The sequence below is a fragment of the Pezoporus flaviventris genome, unplaced genomic scaffold, assembly GCF_033815535.1.
Source record: "Pezoporus flaviventris isolate CSIRO_AGI_PZ_B2104156 unplaced genomic scaffold, CSIRO_AGI_Pfla_v1 ptg000015l, whole genome shotgun sequence".
Taxonomy (NCBI): Eukaryota; Metazoa; Chordata; class Aves; order Psittaciformes; family Psittacidae; genus Pezoporus; species Pezoporus flaviventris.
In genome coordinates this window covers 43,764,076-43,783,496 of record NW_026892563.1, presented here as the reverse complement: position 1 = coordinate 43,783,496, position 19,421 = coordinate 43,764,076, and the positions used below count along the sequence as shown (strand labels likewise).

The 19,421-nt window shown below is 41.3% G+C and overlaps 1 protein-coding gene across 4 annotated transcripts in view; it reads left to right on the top strand.

Annotated features, from left to right (window-relative positions):
* The window catches only part of TMPRSS7 (transmembrane serine protease 7), a 41,369-nt gene that overhangs the window by 1,896 nt on the left and 20,052 nt on the right, over positions 1-19,421 (top strand). Inside the window, exons 1-6 of one of the 4 annotated variants that reach the window (XM_061454355.1) lie at positions 3,184-3,295; positions 12,551-12,749; positions 13,576-13,706; positions 15,915-15,982; positions 16,775-16,968; positions 17,867-17,905. In XM_061454355.1, the coding sequence (XP_061310339.1) occupies positions 12,572-12,749; positions 13,576-13,706; positions 15,915-15,982; positions 16,775-16,968; positions 17,867-17,905 (610 nt within the window). In that variant the 5' untranslated portion in view covers positions 3,184-3,295; positions 12,551-12,571. Of the gene's footprint in view, positions 1-3,183; positions 3,296-12,550; positions 12,750-13,083; positions 13,170-13,575; positions 13,707-15,914; positions 15,983-16,774; positions 16,969-17,866; positions 17,906-19,421 lie in introns of those variants that run through there. The other 3 variants (XM_061454353.1, XM_061454356.1, XM_061454354.1) reach the window with 3 other exon arrangements.

The window sequence follows — 19,421 nt, the reverse complement described above, 5'->3', positions numbered from 1 at the left end:
GCGTGGTCAACAAAGCCTGCAAGGAACTGAACCGCAGTGGTTGTGATTGCTCTAAGTGGGGGATGATGCATGCAGCACCCTGCAATGGGCAGAGAAAACAAAGGCATTTACTCGATTCCTGGACTCCTTGTTTAAGAGCAAAAAGAGAGAGGAGGGGAAGGTCTGATAGGAAAACAAAATCAAAAGCAAACGTTTCCTGCCTAGTACTGATTTGTCTGTTTCAAACACGTGTTGGGTCTGTAGGGAAAAAATGCAAGTTGGAAAATAGATGAATTAGAAGAATAGATGATGGATTTTAAGTTGTCTTTCCAGTGAGCAGGCTTGCTATAACCCATGGAATATGGGAAAAGGTAGACAGGATAAGATGCTCTTGGACAAAAAGAAGACTGGAGTGGGGAGGGTCCCTAGGAGGGGATCCAGCTGCTCTATTAGAAAAAGGGGGATCCCCCTCGTTTGTGAGGAGGAGATAAATGACCTCTACAAATGGAAACATAAAGGAGTCAGACTTAATGCCATTGATACCACTCCTTCTGTCATTGCAGGCCACCAAGGGTCTCGAATTTTAGGTGTCCCTTTGGTCAGGGTTTTTATATATTCTCAGGTAATGTTTCTAATTTAAGCCTATATATAGCAAGTGAAGGGGAAAGTCCTGTCATCTTGGCTGGGAATGAGGGAAGGCGGATCTCTCTTCGCATTAGTGGGAAGTTGCTCATAGCAGAGACCGGTAATGTGCGTTGCTTAAAGAGAGCTGGCATGTGCTTGTTTCTTTGGCTGTCTAAAAATAAGACCAAATGCCCAGCAAAATGTACATGCTCTCCCCAGAACCAGGCAAAGCTGCTGCACTGGGATAAGCTGTACCCATGTCCAGTGGGAGCTACTGGGGAACGAAGAAACAGAAGACAGTGTTCCTGCTGAAGTGTTTTTAGTCTAAGATGGATGAGTGTCTGTCCATCAAAAGGAAACCCAGACCTCCAAAAAACCAGGTTTCTTTTCTTTCCTTCTTTCAACTGTTTTGCTCCTTGGAGTGAGGAAAATTGACTCCAAAAATAGCTCTTTATAGAACATTACTTATGATCCGGGCACTTGTAACTACATTTTGTCCTTTGAGATAAAGGCTTTGGCTATTGCTGTTTGCTTGGCGTTTTGCAGAATGAATCGTGTTTCCTCCCTCAGGGTTCATTACAAATGCAAAACACTTCTGAGGCTTATCGTGGTGTCTGGGAGTGCTCTAAAATCCTCTGGAGGAGGCTGCTCTGAAAATGCAATGAAGGCTCGTTGGAAAACACAGTTTCTATCACCCGTTTAAATGGTAGGAGTCACGTACATACAGTCCCATCCGTCACCACCCCACTGAAATGTAAGGAAAAGAAGAGCCTGAGAAATGGTGAGGCTCTCGAACAGGATCCCAGCAATGTGATGGGTGCAGGGTAAGGGTAGCAAGGCCCTTACAGCTGTGTCCTATAATGGTTCTGAAGGAGAAACGTTGACAGCCCTGCATGTCACTTGCGAGATTGAGATCCAAGACACTGTGAGGCTGCACAAGATCCTAAGCTAAGTGAGGAGGGGTCCATATAAAACTGTAGGTATGTTTTGTCATGTTTGTATTGTTTTGTGGTCAGGGCAGTAAGAACTCTTCAGAGGGTGGCTCTGCCAGCATCTTGGATGATGCTAAATTAGCTCTCTCCTTCTTTGACATAGCAAAACACCATGATGAATCCATCTTGCCAGTTAAAATCTATCCACTACAAGTCCAGACAGGCAAAAGGTAGGAGGATGACCAGCCAACAGGGAAGTGGATATGGGAAGCATCCTGTGTCTAAAGGTCAAGGCACACAGACATTCAGCTCTGCTCTGTTACACAGAGGAAGCAGAGAGTCTTGGCAGGTTCTGACATTACTGTACACAAAGGATTTGCTGTGGGAATCTTATCTTGTGCTTTCCAGACAACAAGGGATACTGGAATTTCACTGCAGTAGGCAAATGCAGCTATCTTTAACAGGCACTGTACTTGTACCTGTGTGATCAGCTTCTGTTTGCTGCGATATCCTCCTGATCCTCAAGTACTGAGCCCTAAACAAATCTCAGGTGGCTTTCCCACTCTGGCACATCGTCAATCAGACTGATTTCCCCAATGGTCTTGATCAGCTTCATTTTGTCTTCTGTGAGGTGATTGGCTCTAGTATTGGAAGAGTTGAACCTGCTTGAAAGAACATGGAGTGGGACCTGCTTGTGGGAAAACACAGTGTTTAAATCCCAGATAAAGCTTATGTCCACAGAGCTGGATCAAGGGGTATTGCTGTGAGAGGTTGACTGGTGGAGCTAGGTAATACAATGGTGCTGGAGGAAGGTTCACAAGCTTGAATTGAGGCTGTGTGGAGACCAAGGGCTGGAAAGGGTCCTTCCCTCTGCTGACCTTCCACACAGCAGACACAGAAGGTAAAAATGAAACACCCCCCCTCAGTTGTAGGGCAAACTAGGGTCACTTTTTCTCTGTCAGGGTCTTGTGATGACCTTGTAAATGCAGTGGACAGGGCTGTAGCTCCGTCCATGTTAATAGCTTTTCTGTTCTTGTGATTTCATCGTGTGGCAGTGAATACGTAAGGACACTACCATATACAGACCACAATATATTCAGCCCTTCTAACTCCTGCTGCTTTGACTGACATACAAACAGCAGTGTATAATGCAGAACCTAGAAGCAAGCAGGAGAAACAGATGCAGCTTATGTGGGTCACAGCGACAAGTTTTATGTTTACTTTCATTTTTGTTTCCTTCAATCTAGGTCCTCATGACTGCTGCCTGCTACTTCACTGCGCTCAGCCCAAGGGCATGAGCACATATTCAGCCCCCTAGTGAAGATTAGGGGGCCTATAAGGATGCTGGGGAGGAACTCTTCATTAGGGACTGTAGTGATAGGACAAGGGGTAATGGGTTAAAACTTAAACAGGGGAAGTATAGATTGGATATAAGGAAGAAGTTCTTTCCTGTTAGGGTGGTGAGGCACTGGAATGGGTTGCCCGGGGAGGCTATGAATGCTCCATCCTTGGTGGTGTTCAAGACCAGGTTGGACAGAGCCTTGGGTGAGATGGTTTAGTGTGAAGTGTCCCTGCCCATGGCAGGGGGGTTGGAACTGGATGATCTTAAGGTCTTTTCCAACCCTAACTGTTCTCTGGTTCTAAGATCAGTGTCCCTGCAGCTGAGACATAGCGGTTGCCTGCCGGTGCTCAAAGATGTCAAGGTCGAAGGGGACTGTGATGACCCACCAAGAACATCAGGAACATTGCTGGAAAACAAGGTTTGAGCAGTTGACTGTGCACTATAGTCAACAGGAGCGAGTGAAATTCTTGGTCAGCTGTATTCGTGGTTAACAGCCCTCACTAGTGATTCATCTCAACTGGTTTGTCTGTGCTTGTGTGTGGTTTTCTTCTGAACACCAGATTTTCTTTATCAGTTATCCAGTTGCACTGCTCTGCCTCTGCTGGCATTTACAATTTCCTTTATCTCAGTGAGGAGCCTGCCAATAACAGAGCTATGCAATTCAAATGCTACAAATACTTTTGTCTATCTTCTTTTAATGCTAACTGGACTAACTTCCTGGTGTCACTCGCTGTCAAGTATGAGTTTTCAGTACTTGAATAACCTCTGCAGGTCTTTTGGGTAATCTACTTTGCAAACTTTTTGCTGGGTGAGGGATGACAACAGCAATGTCAGCCCTGTGTAAGGGGTGGAATGTTGAGCTGCCCCATAACCCTGAATAAGGAAACTTAAACCTCAAATTCAAAAGAGTGAGCGAAACAGCTTGTTTAACACTTGGAAGTGCAAATAATCGGTGTAATAGCGACTTCATTCAAGGTATTTCCTATAAAAATAGTAAATCTGTTCTGCTTTTTAACAGTTTGAAGTACTATGTGCTTGCTGCAGCCCATCACTGCCTGGGTGATAGCATCACCTGACTCAGAGACCTCATCTAGTAGGGATAAAAGTGGCATAGATGGGCTGAATGCCCTGCTGAAGGCTTTTAAGTGGAAATAATGATGCTAAAAACCCCTGAAGTTTATTTTAATTTTTTCTCTCTTTTTTTTGTTCTCCTTTCCTACTTAAAAGATAATTGGAGAAATAGAAATGAGATGAAAAGTCAAGGCTTAAAGGGAGGGGCATGGATAGGTTTTGAAAGACAAAGGAGGGAAGACAAAGAGTTAAACTTCCAGTGATGGTTTTCTTACAGGGTATCAAAGCTACTCTCTGCTTCATTGCAAGGACTGCGGAGAGGCAGGACAAGTAGATTACATTGGCATTTTATATGGAAATACATTTGTGGCAAACACTGAGGCTAAGCTGGCATGAGGCAGCTTGTGGGGGTCATGGGCATGGTGTTTCCTGGGGGAAACACTGCAGCCCTGCATATGTGAACGAGAAATCTTTGGTTTGCTTGCACTAAAAAGTAGCCTCATTTCAGCTGCACATCCCTTGGGGCAACTGGATGCTAAGGACGTGTAAGAAGAGAGATGTTTTCCCGTTTGCTGTCTGCATGGCACTCAAAGAGCAGGGTATCCATTAATCATAACAGCCTCTGGGGGTCTCAGCCTTTTGGACCAATGCTTTTGGCCAGCACTGCTGACCGATAAAGTGCTTTGACTTGTCAAACTCTGCTCAGGCCTGACCTACCCGAGCACACAGGACTGAGCACTCTGGTAGATGTGAGTTTGCACGTCGGCACGTGTCATCGCCTGAAAAGCTCAAACGCTGCTTTTGCTTGGCTGAAGCACTGCCCTGACTTGACTTCTGCAGAGGGTGTTATCGTTGGCTTCAGTGGTAGCTTAACTGGGTCAATCTCATTATTGTAGAAACTCTATCTTTTTTTATGTATTATTTATGCTATTTGAAATGCATCAGGTTTCAGAGTGCTGTGATTCTCTTAACAAGCCATATTTAATCTACTAGTATGATTCATATAGTCTGTGTCGGTATTACTTCTCTTGCTCCCTGCTACACATAGCTGTCCATACAAGGAAGAGAGAAAATGAGAGTAAAATTGGTTAATGGCCAGACAAGTGGAACAAGACTATTAACTGATGGAATAGCAGGGCTTGTCTGCCTTTAAAATGCCACAGACTGATGAATGGATACTGTGCCAAAAAAGATGTGCTCACTTAGCCTTTTTATTTTAATTTGAATTGATGGGCATACAAATAACTAAACTGTTCTCAGCTCACACAGGCGAGGCGAAATAGCTCCTCCATTAGCACTCAGGGAAGCTGCTAGGCAGGGCAGTCAGCTGCTTCATTCTAGATGAGATGCTCTGTCAATGGCAGTTATATATCATGACTGGATCTCTGAAGGCAGTTCAATTGGCTCTAATGTCCAAGATGATTTTGTGTGCTGGAAGCTGTGGTGTCACATCAGAGGCCTCTAGTGCATAGTCAAGTATTGTCAGGAATTGGGAATTAGGAGCTCAAGGAGAAAAGAAGTAAATAGGAACACGGTGATTTGAAGCTGCATCTCCACATGACAAAGATCTTGAAATCAAGCAGCATGGTCTTCATTCAGTGCAGGAAGAGGTTCAAATTTGATGCTGAAACAAATATTAGCAGACAATTAATAACTGAATATTTAGTAATCGATTGCAATTCATTTCCATGCTTTGGTAAAAGCCTCATTTCAATTTGCTGACAATTTCAGCTTCCAGAAAAATAAGAAATTAAAGAAACAGCTATTGTGTGCTGGTTTTGTCCCTTGTGATGGAAGACCAAAATGTCACTGACTTGCCTGCATGCATGCAGATCTTTGCATACCATTAATAGCACACCAGTCATTATGAGTATGCGCTTAACAAAGGTAGAGGTGTTTGACCTTCTCTAGGTTCAAAATGAAGCTAAATCATAAATTCAGCTGGGTTATTGGGAAGAGCAGCCAAAACCTTTTCTTCCTCCGTTGGAAGTAATGCTGGCTGTAATTTGAAGAAATGATTCAAGGGACAAAATATGCAATCATACGGCATTAGTCTTTGTCAGGTGTGATGCAAATTGATTGACTCAGGAGTACTTATGAATGCCTTCTCAAATGTTAACGTGAATCATCACTTCAACACTTTGGTTTGCACAGGCACGTTAAGACCTGCACTTTACCAGAGTTTGAGGAAAGAAAAAGCTACAAGTAATATGCAAAGGAATTCTTACGGGTACTAAAACAAGGTCATAGTAGAATACACTTTGCATTGTGCATGCACTATTCTTCCTTCCATGCTTTTCTGCAGCTTGTCAGACATTCATTAGGGACTGTAGTGATTGAACCTGTTACCCTTGTCCTAACTTAAACAGGATTAGATATAAGGAAGAGGTTCTTTACTGTTAGGGTGGTGAAGCACTGGCATGGGTTGCCCAAGGAAGTTGTGAATGCTCCATCCCTGGCAGTGCTTAAGGCCAGGTTGGACAGAGCCTTGGGTGAGATGGTTTAGTGTGAGGTGTCCCTGCCCATGGCAGGGGAGTTGGAACTGGGTGATCTTAAGCTCCTTTCTAATCCTGACTATTCAATGATTCTATTATTTCTTTCTCTTTTCTCCTAGAGTTGTCAGCCATGTGGTGGAATAATTCCACAGTATTTAATCAATGTACAGTTTGGATTATATTTCTATTACACAGAGAGGATTTTGTGGATGACAAGTTTGCTAAAATAATTGCCTCTTTTCTGTCTGTACCCAGTGGTGAAAGTGAGATTCATCTTTTCTGTTTTGATTGCTTTTTTTTGTCACCATTGTGTATAGACTGAGTTTCGAAAACAAACTTGGATTGATATGCCTAACTTCTAGACAGGCTGAGACAGGTGAGATAAACCCTACTGCTCTCCTGGCATTGCACTAGGTCTGTGCAGCACAAAATAAGCTTTTTTTCCTCCTATAGAACTGAGCTGCTGGTACCCTGGCTTCCTGCATGGTATCTCTGGAATATAGGCAGGCATCTCAGCTGTGGCTTGAGGCTGTCAAGTCAATCCATTGCAGCCCTTCCTTTAATCAGGGACTCAGTGTGGGAGAGGGAGGAGCACATATTAAGCTAAAAAGCTGCCCCTGGTTCTGTGATGGTCTTGGAGAGGTGGGAAAAAGATAGTCAAGCTGCCAAAGAGATGTGCATGAGAAAGCTACAGCCCTAAGAGAGAATGGTGTGACTAAGCCCAAGCATCACTGTCACTGTGTGAATAAACTGAAAGCCTGTGATTTGAGAGTGGGGTTTACAGTAGTGGGGAAGCATGGGGAGGTAGAACTGGTGTGGAAGTCATGAAGGGCAAGAAAATAGGATGCATCTGAAAAATTAATCAATACAGGTGGTATGTTGGTTTGGGTCAGAAAGAGATAAAAGTTGTCTTTTGATATGTATTACTTGCAGGAGATAAAATCAAGCTGCTTAATACCAGCCAGTTCATGCATACTAAGCAATGATTTAAAGCCAATAGCCCTTTCAGGTGGACCTGTGTGAAAGCGTGTTTCCCCAAAGAGCTCAGAAATGGAATAACTGGCTTATGCTTGCTTTTCAAGCTGACCTGGAATGGTTGATATCAGAGGAACATGAGGGAGCATTGCCTTGATTTTCTTTTTTTTCAGTCTTCAGACTTTTTTAATATAGGGAGCATGCAATTAATGGCTCGGAAGGAAACGGCAGTGCTGGCTTACATGAGATGATTTTATTGCTAATGTGTTTTGTGTTTTATTTCAGTTTGCCAACCTCTTTATTCTCAGCTTTGCTTGGAAACAGAATGTGCTTATCTTGGAAAAATAACCCCTCAAACCCTAATCTTCCTTTGTAAAAGGAAGATGTGGAAAGCGAGTGCCAGGTACTGCAACGCTGCTGTGGGTTATGCATGGCTATCACCCAGACTCCCACCCAGCTGCTCAGTCCCTTCCTCCCCTCCTCATCAGGACTGGGGGAGAAAATGGGAAGAACAAGGAGATATAAATACTAGTTTGAGACAAAGACAGGGAGGTTGTCTGCCAATTTCTGTCACAGGCAAAACAGACTCAGCTTGGGGAAAATCGACTTAATTTGTCGTCAATTAAAATGTAACTACCAATTTGAAGCATGGAAACAACACTGTTCCTTCCCCCTTTCCCAAGTTCAGCCTTATTTCTTCACATACCACTCCTCTACTTGCCCACCTCCCTCCACCCCCTGAACCCAGAGTGGTGCAGTGGTGATGGGGGGTTAGGGTCAGTATACAGTGGCTTCTCTCTGATGGTCTTTTCCTCTGCTTTAACACAGGCTTTCTGTGGGCCACAGTCCTTCAGGAATATCCATCTGCTCCAGTGTGGTCTCCTACATGGACTGCAAAATCCTGGCACCTGGAGAACCTCCTCCTCCTCTAGCATTGTATTCTTTGCTTAATGTATTTATTTCTTAAAGCACCCCCCATACACCTTAGATGTGTGAAAGGTGGGTAATAATGTTATTTACCTCTTTGAAGGGATGCAAATAAGTTTCATCTCAGCCTTTCTGTATAGTCTTGAGAAAATGGCATATAATTTTCGTGCCAGGTTTAAAGCACGCATTTAACACTCTACCTTTCCATTGACTCTTGTTGCTGCTTCAGTTTAACACCATGGTTATTTTTATATTCTCAGGAGAAAACGTGAAGTTCAATAGCTGATTCAAAATGAAATCTGTGCTTCCTCAGAGCATAGAGCTTGAATAAACATGCAAAAGATTTGATACTGAGAAAGTATTTTGTATGTACAATGCTCTTTTAATCTATGGACCAGCTTCTGATACACCTTTTGTATTATAGGAGCTCCCTGCGCACAGATAGTGGAAGGCTTTGGGAATTCCATAAACACTTAGGAGACCATGTCATCTTCCAAAAATTAAGTTTAATGAAAAGAAAAGAAGTGGGATTTGGAAGCAATTTTATATATATAGTAAAATGGAGTATGCTTCTAAAGCAGTAATAAGATGCAGAGCTTAAAGCCTTGTTTCATATGGTTAAAATATGGTGTAGAACTGGTTGCTGTTCTAGAGAACATAACAGAAAATGATTGAGGACATAAATACTGTGCTTCAGGGAACAGCCAAAGACTAACAGATGGAAAGAAATATTTTAGTTTACGAATCCATTATCTAACTGTAGGACTTTTTGCCTTGTAGTTGAAGGAATCTGTTGCTGGCTACACAGAACGTAGATCGTGGCTGGAGTTCACTTGCTATGAGGTCTGACTACATCTTTTCTATTCTTAGTTTTGGTGGTTGTTAGTTTGGGTTTTTTATCTTCAAAGATTAATTAATAGAAGGATGGTTTGTTTTTTTTTAACAAAAAGTTGGCATTTCTTCAGTGCCATTTCTGAAGCTGACCCACCGAAGGCATTGAGACTGTTAATCACTTAAAAGTCAAGTCAGCTCTGTAGTTCGCATCCATTGAGGAAAGTGCTGGTTTACATCCTCTATAAATATTTAATTACTAAAGAAAATAGGATGGAACTGCTATGGTATAAGTGCCTTCCTGCATCTGATTATAAAAAGATTGTAAGTCTGAAGCCTAATCTATTTTAAAGCTATGAAATATGTTGCCCGGAGCAGTTTATTTCTCAGTTACAATAAATAACCAAGTTGGAGCGCTCAGCAGGCACATTACAAAACTCCATGAAAGAGTCAAAGTGCTCTTCTTGGCTTGCAGTTGTTACCTGCTATTTGCAGCACTTTTACTCAAGGTGTTTACATTTTGCTTCTTTTAGTTGCACGAGTTTGCTCTCATATTTACATTTACTTCTTTTCTTGTTCATGGCAATTTATTTTGTGAAGATTTAATGATATATAGATTTTAGCAGTGTGATTTTGTGTTTTAACAAATGGAGTCTATTTTAGCTTAAAAAGACTATAAAAAAGCTATTTTATTCAGCCTGACTTGATGTCTAAAGTTACATGATAGCATCCTTCTAATATTCACAAAGGAGCAATAGGGCAGATGAGATTACAGTTGGAAACTCATCAAAGTAAATTGATGCCTCTTTTGATCCTGATGTTGTTGTTAGCTGTCTTCAGCTTCAGAAGTGGAAGTAGTGCCTGAGAAAAGGTGCAAGGCTCTTTTGCAGCTCGGACAAGCAATAACATTAGTTTTGCTGGTATGGACAAAAAAACAGATCACCCAGAAGCTAAAACTGAAGATGAACTAAGTGTAAGTAGGTGACTTAAGCATCCTTGATTTCATACGCTTCTTGACACTATTAGATCTCTTATGATCTATTTCTCAGGTATTAAACTTAACATCACAGTTAGATTTAGTATAATTTTCTGTTTTGTAACTCAGTCTGAAAATGTCAGCATATGTTTCACTGCTGGTAACATGTATTTTCAGGCAATTGAAATAACGGGCATGTCAGTGTGACAATGTGAAAAGCTTATATTGGTGTAGTGGCAGTGGGTTTAAAGGAAAAAGGATTTCTTGACAAGGAAGGCAACATTAAAGGTAAAGTGTTTTGTTTTTCCCTGAGAAAATGAGAAGATGCAGAAGCGACCACTTGCATGAGCGTTAACTCGTGACAAAGAAGCGATAAATAATTTAGTGTGTGGTGATAGTCACATTGCAACTCCGGCTGGAAACCAATTCTAGAATACAAGGACTAAGTTGCAGTGGTGAAGAAAGCTGAGTTAAGAATAATGATTCTTATTGAGAGAAGAGACCATCTTAACTTTGCCTTTTTTCTCTTACTAAAAAATGTTTATGGTAAACCAATGTAATCTAGGGAAATATTTAAAATGTAGCACATAGCATTCAGTTTTCCTATGAAACCTGTGTAACTGAGAATTTTGACATGCAAGCCTTCATACGTCAAGTGCATTTTGCTATTATTCACAATAAAGTTAGAATTGCAGTGGATGCGATGAAGACATCAGTTGTTTCAAAAGCATACTTACAGTCTTTAATGATCCTGGAAAGGATATAGTTTTCAAGAATAAAGCTGGCTGGACAGGTCTACAGCTACAAGCAAAAGACAAGGGAAAACTTAAACCTAAGATAATCTTGGGGGAAACGTGATCAGAGTGGCCCAAATTTCAAATGCAGAACTGGGCATCCATTGAGCTGTCTCAAGCTGTCCTACTGAATGCTTGGTTGTGTAAGGGAACTCTACATGGCAGGGCAGAGCTTTAAACAAACACATAGGCAGTTTGGTTTTTGTACTTATACAGGATTGTACTCAATAAGGTATTTAAAACATAGCGAAGACTGGCAAATGGGGTCCTTCTTGAGAACATGCAAAACAAGTGCAGTTAATTACATAGACAGAAGATAGGAGTCTGAAATCCTCCAGTTCAATATTTTCATGTTTTCTTTTTTTCAGGGAATGAAATGTACATTTCATTATTATTCTCATTATTTATTACTCATTTTTCTTCTCATCTTTCAACTTCCTCAGCTCTGAGGTAAAAGATTGCCAGCCGTTGTATTCGACTATGGGACTGGCAGGATATTTATGGTGACATTGCTTACGCTTTCTCTGTGAGGATACACAGATCTCTCTTACTGCAAGCATTCCTAGGGCGTAATATAAATCTGCATTGGTGGGGTCTTCTGAAGGCTTTTAAACGTTAAAGAAGGAGGGCTAACATGAGAGGCAGCACAGATTTCCTGGGGCTTTGTATCACTGAGGTTTGAATATCTCTAGGGATGGAGGTTCCCTGGTGCCTCTAGGCATGGATCAGGTGTATGGCCCTCGTGCTGAAATAAGTTCACACACCCTGCTCAGTCTAGCTGGAATTTCTCCTGCTGTCATGTATGACTGTTGTGGCTGTCTCTTCACTGTGCATCAGTGATAAAAACATGGCTCTGTCTTCTCCATAACCCACTTTAGATAAGGAAATCTATAATTAGATTTACTCACACTGTCTTTTCCTCCTTGTCTCCAGTTATACAACCCCAGGGGCCTGAAGTGTACATCATACCCTCCTGTCCCTCACCTCTTTGTGGCTTTCCCCAGAAACCACCCCAGTTTATCAACATCTCTGGCCCAAAACCAGACACAGTATTTCCGATGTGGTTTTACTAGCACTGGGCAGAAGGAACCAATTACTTATTGCAGATTATAGCACCGCTTCTGCAAATGGCTAGTAGTTATGCTTGTCACTTCCTGGGTGTCAAGTTCCATCAGCACATAGTTTTTGTAGCCACTATATTAAACTTATAATACTACATTGATAACTCAAAGCACAGTTCTTAGCTGGGCACTCCCTGACTTTCATAGTCATATACTCATCGAGTGAAGTATAGCTAGTGGGAACGAAAAGTAAGCCTTGTGTCCACACCTTCTAGTATATAACAAGCCACATACTCTTGCAGTGTACCTTCTGAGAAGCTTTGAAGGATGTAATGATGGTAAATAGGGACTGGCTTTGTTGTATCTACAAGTGTTTGGAAGGAAACGACATTTCTTTCTGACTGAAGTTTTAAACTGCTACTAAGTTATAGTTGTGTATATGCAGTCACAGGCAAATATATATGGAAATACGTTCTGGTTGTTGATCAGTCAGTTGCTGTTAGAAACATTCCATGTTTTTTGTTGTCTTTCACCTTATTTTAGGTAGCCAACATCTCAGTCCAAATGGTAACAGCAGAAGATAAACTGGCAAAGAGGATTCTGGCAAGGAAAAAACATGGCAAATTGAAATTGAAGAAAAAGGATAGCTTGCTGTGGAGTTTTCAAAACAAAATAATTCTCTTTACCCTCATTCTATTCATTTTAGGAGTTGTAACCTGGACGTTACTGTGGCTGTTCATTGGTGAGTTGCTGAAAGCTTATGCCAATTTTTTACATCTCCATCCTCAGTAGCACTTTCAGCTGGGTTTAGGATCTCACCCTGAAGGCTGTTTCTAAAATAAACATGGAACTAATTAAAATGCGGCCCAAAACACTTTTGGGTGTCTTTGTTAAGATTTAACAAGTAATTATGAGAGCAGGCATTGCTGCTGGCTTTCTTTTTTTGTGTGACTTTTTTTTATTAAGTCACTTTCTTATTAATATTTTTATTATTTTTATTAATAATTTTATTTTTTATTATCACATTTATATATGTAGCTTTTTTATTATTATGAAAATTGTGTTTTATGTGCTAGCTATTGCACAGACCTGACAGTTCCTATGAGCTTTACCCTTCAGAAATGTTGACTTCCACTGTGTTTCTTGGCCTGCTGAGGGTCAGGTAAGTCTTTTGTCGCTCATGCGGAACAGATTGATAGAAATTAAAGGGGAGTAAAATATAGAAGTGTAAAAACTGGGCAGCGAAAACGATGTTCTGCTCTTCAGACCCCTGACACTAATTCTGCTTAAGATTCCATAGGGATGCTCCAGAATCTGGATGTTGATATTCATTATAGAGGTTCATATGTATGGTACGATCACCTGTGTAGGGAACAGGTGCTCAATTAACCATATTGTGGTACTCATCTAGACCCATTTGGCTGTGAAAACGTAATGTTCTTTCAGTTGCTGTTCCCATTGTTAGACTGAATAGAATGATTTTGTTTAGAATGCAATCAGAAAAAAACTCATTGTTATTAAGACAGAGAAAAGCAAGAAGAGGGAGCTGTCTTCTTTGTGTCTTACAGTTCAGGCAGAAAACAAAGATGCATTGTATTTTGTTGGGCTGTTCCGTGTGGCCAACATAGAGTTTCTCCCAGAATACAGGCAGAAGGAGTCAAAAGAGTTCCTCTCCGTGGCAAAGAACGTGCAGCATGTGGTAAGATGAGTGGGCTGCTTGGGTAGCAAAAAAAACAGAGTGACTTTCAGGTGCCGCTGAGTCTGCTGTGGTGTTCTTTTTCTGTTCCTTGTTTTGTCTCCCCTCTGGAAGACCATGTACAAAGGGTGACTATCTGCAGGTAGGAAGGAACTGACTGCTTTCAGCTTGCTAATCACTAGCTGAATTTTGAAAAGGTCTCTTTGGCTTTAACGTTTACTCCAAATCTTATGTACTTCCCCCCACAAATAGACGTCTACGAATAGAACTCTACGAAAGCCCTTCAAAACTTAATTGCCACTCCAGAGATATTAAACCGATTAAGTCTTTTGCATTTAAATTGGTATTTTCTGCCAGCCTTATGCCTTAAAGCATCTGTAATTACCCTAGAGCTCTCAAGCATATTTGCATTTATGTTTCCTTCTGATGGTAGGTATTCTAAAGACCATCATTTTCCCCAAACACCTTGCATCAGTCAAAGCAGAAATAGCAATCTGTTGTAGGCAATTGAGGCTGCTCTAAAGTGGGGAGAGAGGAGTGGGAACCTTGACTGAAATGGAATTTGACTTTAAAGACATTTGGCATAGGGAGGGAAAAGACCTTAATGCCAGGAAGTGCAGCACTGTCCACATAAGGATTCAAGCAATAGTATGAAAACTGCTGAAAACCCAACCAACCAAACAACACAATGTCAGATGCACCCATGACAATCTTGAAAAACTTCTTGTTTTGTCTTATGATAAGAACTCAGGTTCCTGTTCTCCTGCACAGGCCATGTCTTTCCCCTGCTCTCAATGGAGCAACTTTAACCTATTGAGAGCCCTGTGTCTTGCTCTTGATCCAGAGCATCCTGCCATTGCCACACATAGCGGAGAGAGGTGACATACAGTAGGTGTGAACTGCCAGTGTCACCACCTCCTGCTTGAATGTAACTTGGAATTTACTTTTTGTCTGTAAATTTTGCCTGAACTCACCGATGGATTTTGCATTGCTGAAACTGTGCTTCATGGTGATGGCACTAAAATTGCTAGGGGGATTTGGGGTTTTGCTTGTTTTACTACTTAAAACCCGTGCGTTCATGGCTGCTGGCCCACAGACCCCCAGAGTGGTAGTGGAAGAACCTCTCAAGATGGGCTTCTTTCCCCTTTGATAGTAACAGTAATATATAGAATCCCTTGTAGTTTAATCTGGAGAAAGATTGAGCTCCCACAGTTTTATTTAAGCCCTTAAAATAACTGTCAGACTTCCTTTGTCAACTACTGAAAGTTAGGGACTAATATTACTGCAATTTTTGCAGCCTTTTCTTCAAAATAATCTGTGTTTTAGTCCCTTGGGTACTTATCTTAACCAGCACGATCTGAACAGCTTGAGGTACATGCCACCTTGTGGCTTTAGAAGTGTGCCTCCTTGAACAAGAGGAAGGAAGGTTATTATTACATTGCCACACTGTCACATGCACCCAAAGAAGTGGTGGAATCAGAAGCTTGTTTTCCTCAAAGGCAGTCCTGCAGCATGAAATGGGCAGTTTTTCTTTCTCCATGTATTTTACACTGGGTGTTTTGGAAAGAAGTATGTTATTATTAAGCTGTCAGAGAAGAAAATAGGCACGCATTGAATCAAAATGCAAAAAAAAAATCCATATAAATATTAGAAATAACTGCTTAACTGTGAAGGTGATGGAACACTGGAGCAGTTTCCAGAGCCTGTGAAGCCTCTTTTCTTGGAGGTACTCAATTGAACATGGCCCTGAGCAACCGGGTGTAATTGAGCCTGCTTTGAGCAGAGGGACTGGACTAGATGCTCTCCAGAGGTCCCTCCTAAAGGCTCTAATGCATGCTGTAAACTGCACCTTAGTAGCAAGACACAAAATATCACAAGCACGCCCGAAGACTGGCCTGAAGTTTCAGCATAAGGATAGGGAAGCCCTCTGTGCTTGGAATTCCCTGGGCAAAGAACGTGCACCATATTCAAAACTCATCTACGTGGAAGAAGCATTGCTGTACGTGTCATCTGGCCTCGGCAGAAGGTTTGGTGTTTCCTGGGAATATTTGACTTGTTATGGGTGCATTGAAGAGCTGGTCTGTTTATGTCTGCTGCTTTGCCTAGCTTGGCTGATGTATGCCTGGAAATGTGTGCGTGCTGCGTGTTCTTGGTGGGAAAGAGGATATTCCTAGGAAAGCCTAGGCTAAATCTTAATACTCTCTCTTTCAGATGAACTTGGTCTACACAACCTCCTCTTTCTCCAAATTTTATAAGCAGACCACAGTTTCAGAAGTCAGGTAAAACTGTGGTTAATATAACTGCATTTCTGCAGGGTAGTATATAATGTAATGAGAATGTAATATAATGCAAGTGAGCCTATTTCTGGTGGTTATGATTTTTATCTCTGCTATGTACTTGTACTGATAGCAAAATACATTTACAACCTATACCAATTAGTTTCATTAAAGTATGGGCAAAACTAAAGTTATGTAAGCAGTTGCTTGTCTGCCAGAAGTATAATCAAAGGCAAACAGAAATTCCCTAAAGGGATTTGGTGATGCTCTGGCTTATAGGTCACACAGAGATTTAACCACTTTAAGATGCTCTTAGAGCACAGCCCTGTATTATAGGCTAAGATGCACGTGTTTTCTAAGTTATGTTATTGTCATAAAACTATTTCCCATTAACAGAAGGGCAAAATCTCTATAGAATCATAGAATCTACATAATGATTCTATGATTCCAAGATTGGGGTGATCATACACGTCCTCTGATGTGTTACCTTAATAGTCTAGGAATTGTTCCTTACGTACTGCAATGCACAGTACAGGGTGAAATGCATCGTGATGCAGTGTTCTGCATGTCTAGTGGTGATAATTTTACTACTGCTTTGATTTTTTTAGGAGCTAATCCAGCTCTAATTCAAGTAGTTTTTGTTTCCCCAAGATAAAGTAAACATATCCAGTGTGTCAAAGCTGCCACACAAGATGGAAATGAGCCATACACTTCTAAACTTCAGAAGCCTGTGTTGAGTCTAGTCTTCAGAGAGCTTTCAACACGATGATAACCTGTAGGACCATTGTATTTCAGTAATAACAACAACGGAGGCCTTCTTGTCCACTTCTGGATCGTATTTGTGGTGCCACAGGCAAAAGGCCAAGTGCTGTGTGAGGATTGTGTGGCTGCCATTTTAAAGGATTCCATACAGACAAGTATCATTAACCGGACCTCGGTGGGAAGTCTTCAGGGCCTTGCGGTCGACATGGACTCCATTGTACTAAGTGGTTAGTATTAGCTCTTGCCCACAGCCTTGAGGAAACACTTCATTAAACAAACATGTTATCTTGGAGTAGCAAATTCTATAAATAAACCAAAATCTTTATCTGGCGTCTTTAGCTTCTAATACTAAAATTGTTACAGAAAAAAAGGGGGGGGAAAAGGAAAGTCAAAACCAGACTTGAGGTCAAATGAAGGTACAAAGTGTCCTTGTGAACAATGACTGCAAAACTTCCTGTATTTGGGGTGCTTATGTTCATATTCAGGAGCTAAGCCTGACACTTTGTAGGCAACACGGATTTGGGTTAGCGTGTGCCTTCAAAAGTATAAAAAGATGAAGGGTTAAGGTTTCCACATGGATCAAACTTTAGCTCCTCACTGAAAATGTGATTCTTGTCACCCCTTTATTAAAGATTAAGAAAATGGATTATAAAGCTGCCCATTCATTAAACAACTCCTGTACCATTCCTGTCTGGGGAAGAAATTAGCCATGTGGGATTCAAGTTATCTGTAGGTGATGTAATTGTTGCATGACTTTCAGTCCTATGAATGAAGGACAGAACAAGCTGCAGCCCAAGGTCGCCGTCTAACTGAAAGATGAGAAGGACTTTGTGTCCAAGGGTGAGCAAATGACCTGGGTACCTCAGTATCAGTCCTTCAATTGAATTTGACTGTTTAATTGACATGCAGTCTCTCTACGCCTCAGGTGCTGAGATGTCTGGGGATGTGATACTTCCAAAGCTGATTGCAGGATCTGCAGAAATGAAGGGGGCTTGGGTGGCCTCCCCCATAAAGTTAGCTGTTCTGTCCTGTGTTTAGTGCTAGAACTAAAGTGTGATTGAATTTAACCCTAAATTCTGGCTTTTGGGCAAATGAAGAAACTCACACAACTCTTTTTCCATGCAGCAGGTCTTCGGTCAGATTATTGGTCATCAACGGGAACAGGTAATTCACCATTTTGGCAGCTTCCTGGTAAAGAAGTGGAGAATAAAGCTTAGTTCTTACCTTAAGCTCAAAGGTGCTCTTCAGAGTCAATTTAAGAGGGTTAAATTCAGCTTTGACATTTGTGTCCTGACTTGCTATAAGAAAGACCAAGAGTCTTATGTGCAAGAAATATGATCTGCCTCTAATGTGACTAGTAAACTTCATGCATGCACCCTGTGCCATGGTAGGAAATAAACTCGGTCAGCTCTTTATTATTCACTGTGCTGAAGAGATTAACCTTTTCTAACCTGGGTGGTACTGAATTTAAATCATTGCCTTTTACACTGAACAGCAGTGATGCTTTGGTCCATCTGTCCATCCTTTATCCTCCTTTACTCCCTTTTTTCCAAGGTTAATGATGAGCTTTTCTTTCAAATGAATTCCCTAACAGAAATTAGCTCAAGCAGCTCAGTTTTACCAAGTTTTTATGGTTACTTACATACCTGCTTTAGTTTATATTGGCAGTGGGCAGAGGCTTCACAAACAGTTTAAAAGTACAGCACATCTATGTTCACTAGTATGTGGAATAGGCACCCAGAAAAAATGTGCTGCTGGGCTAAACAAGTGTGGCAATCACCCTTGGTAGACACCTGATAAGTTTCTGTTGGGCTAGCAGTTATCAGTCAGCTAGGGATGTGTTTGCGTTCCTTGCTCATTGACACAGGCTTATTCTTCATCTTTTGAAGTTGCACTGTTCCAGTTTCTTAAGGGGTTTATACCTTTCCATGTCTGTGTATTTAACTTCTTTTTGTGAGACATTAACTTGTTATAGTTCTAGCTGTGATTTCCACTTCTGCTATCTTACAAGGTTTTAACTTGCATGCTTTTTAAGGATTGAACAATTACTTTTGTCACTGTTACAGCCAAGTTAAGATCTAGTTCTGTAGTCCACGGTTGGAATTGGGGTCATAGACCCTGGACCATGGTTTGCAATGCTTAGAGTGGTATCAGCATGGAATTTGTCAGAGTTCAAGTCAAGTTTGCTACAGCATTCATTTGCCCAAAGCCTTTCCCAACTTACACTGCAAACAAAGCGTAGCAATATTGGTCTTTGTCACATCTCCTTTACACACATTGCAATTATACAACATGATTTTGTGCATTGGTACTTACCTGCACCACAGTTGCATCACCCAGTGTTCCAGGGCAGAGGAATTAGTATAGTCAGATCTTGTGTTTCAATTTATTACAGAGTGCAGTCCCTAAAAGAGAGGAAAATAAGAAGGGTCCAACACAAATACTGATGCTAAGTATTTTTTAGGATTCATCTGGTATCTCTCACACAAAGGCTGAAGGATGGCCTCTCATATTCTAGATGTCTTTCAGAGACTTAGTTTCAACCACAGGTGGCAACTGGTATCTCCCAAAAGCTTAGTGCTGGTATGCAATGAAATTTTAGGGGAAGAGCAGCATGGATTACCACAGGAGTTGAGAAAGTCTTGTATTGGTGTAATTTAGTTTGTTGGGGTTCATTGAG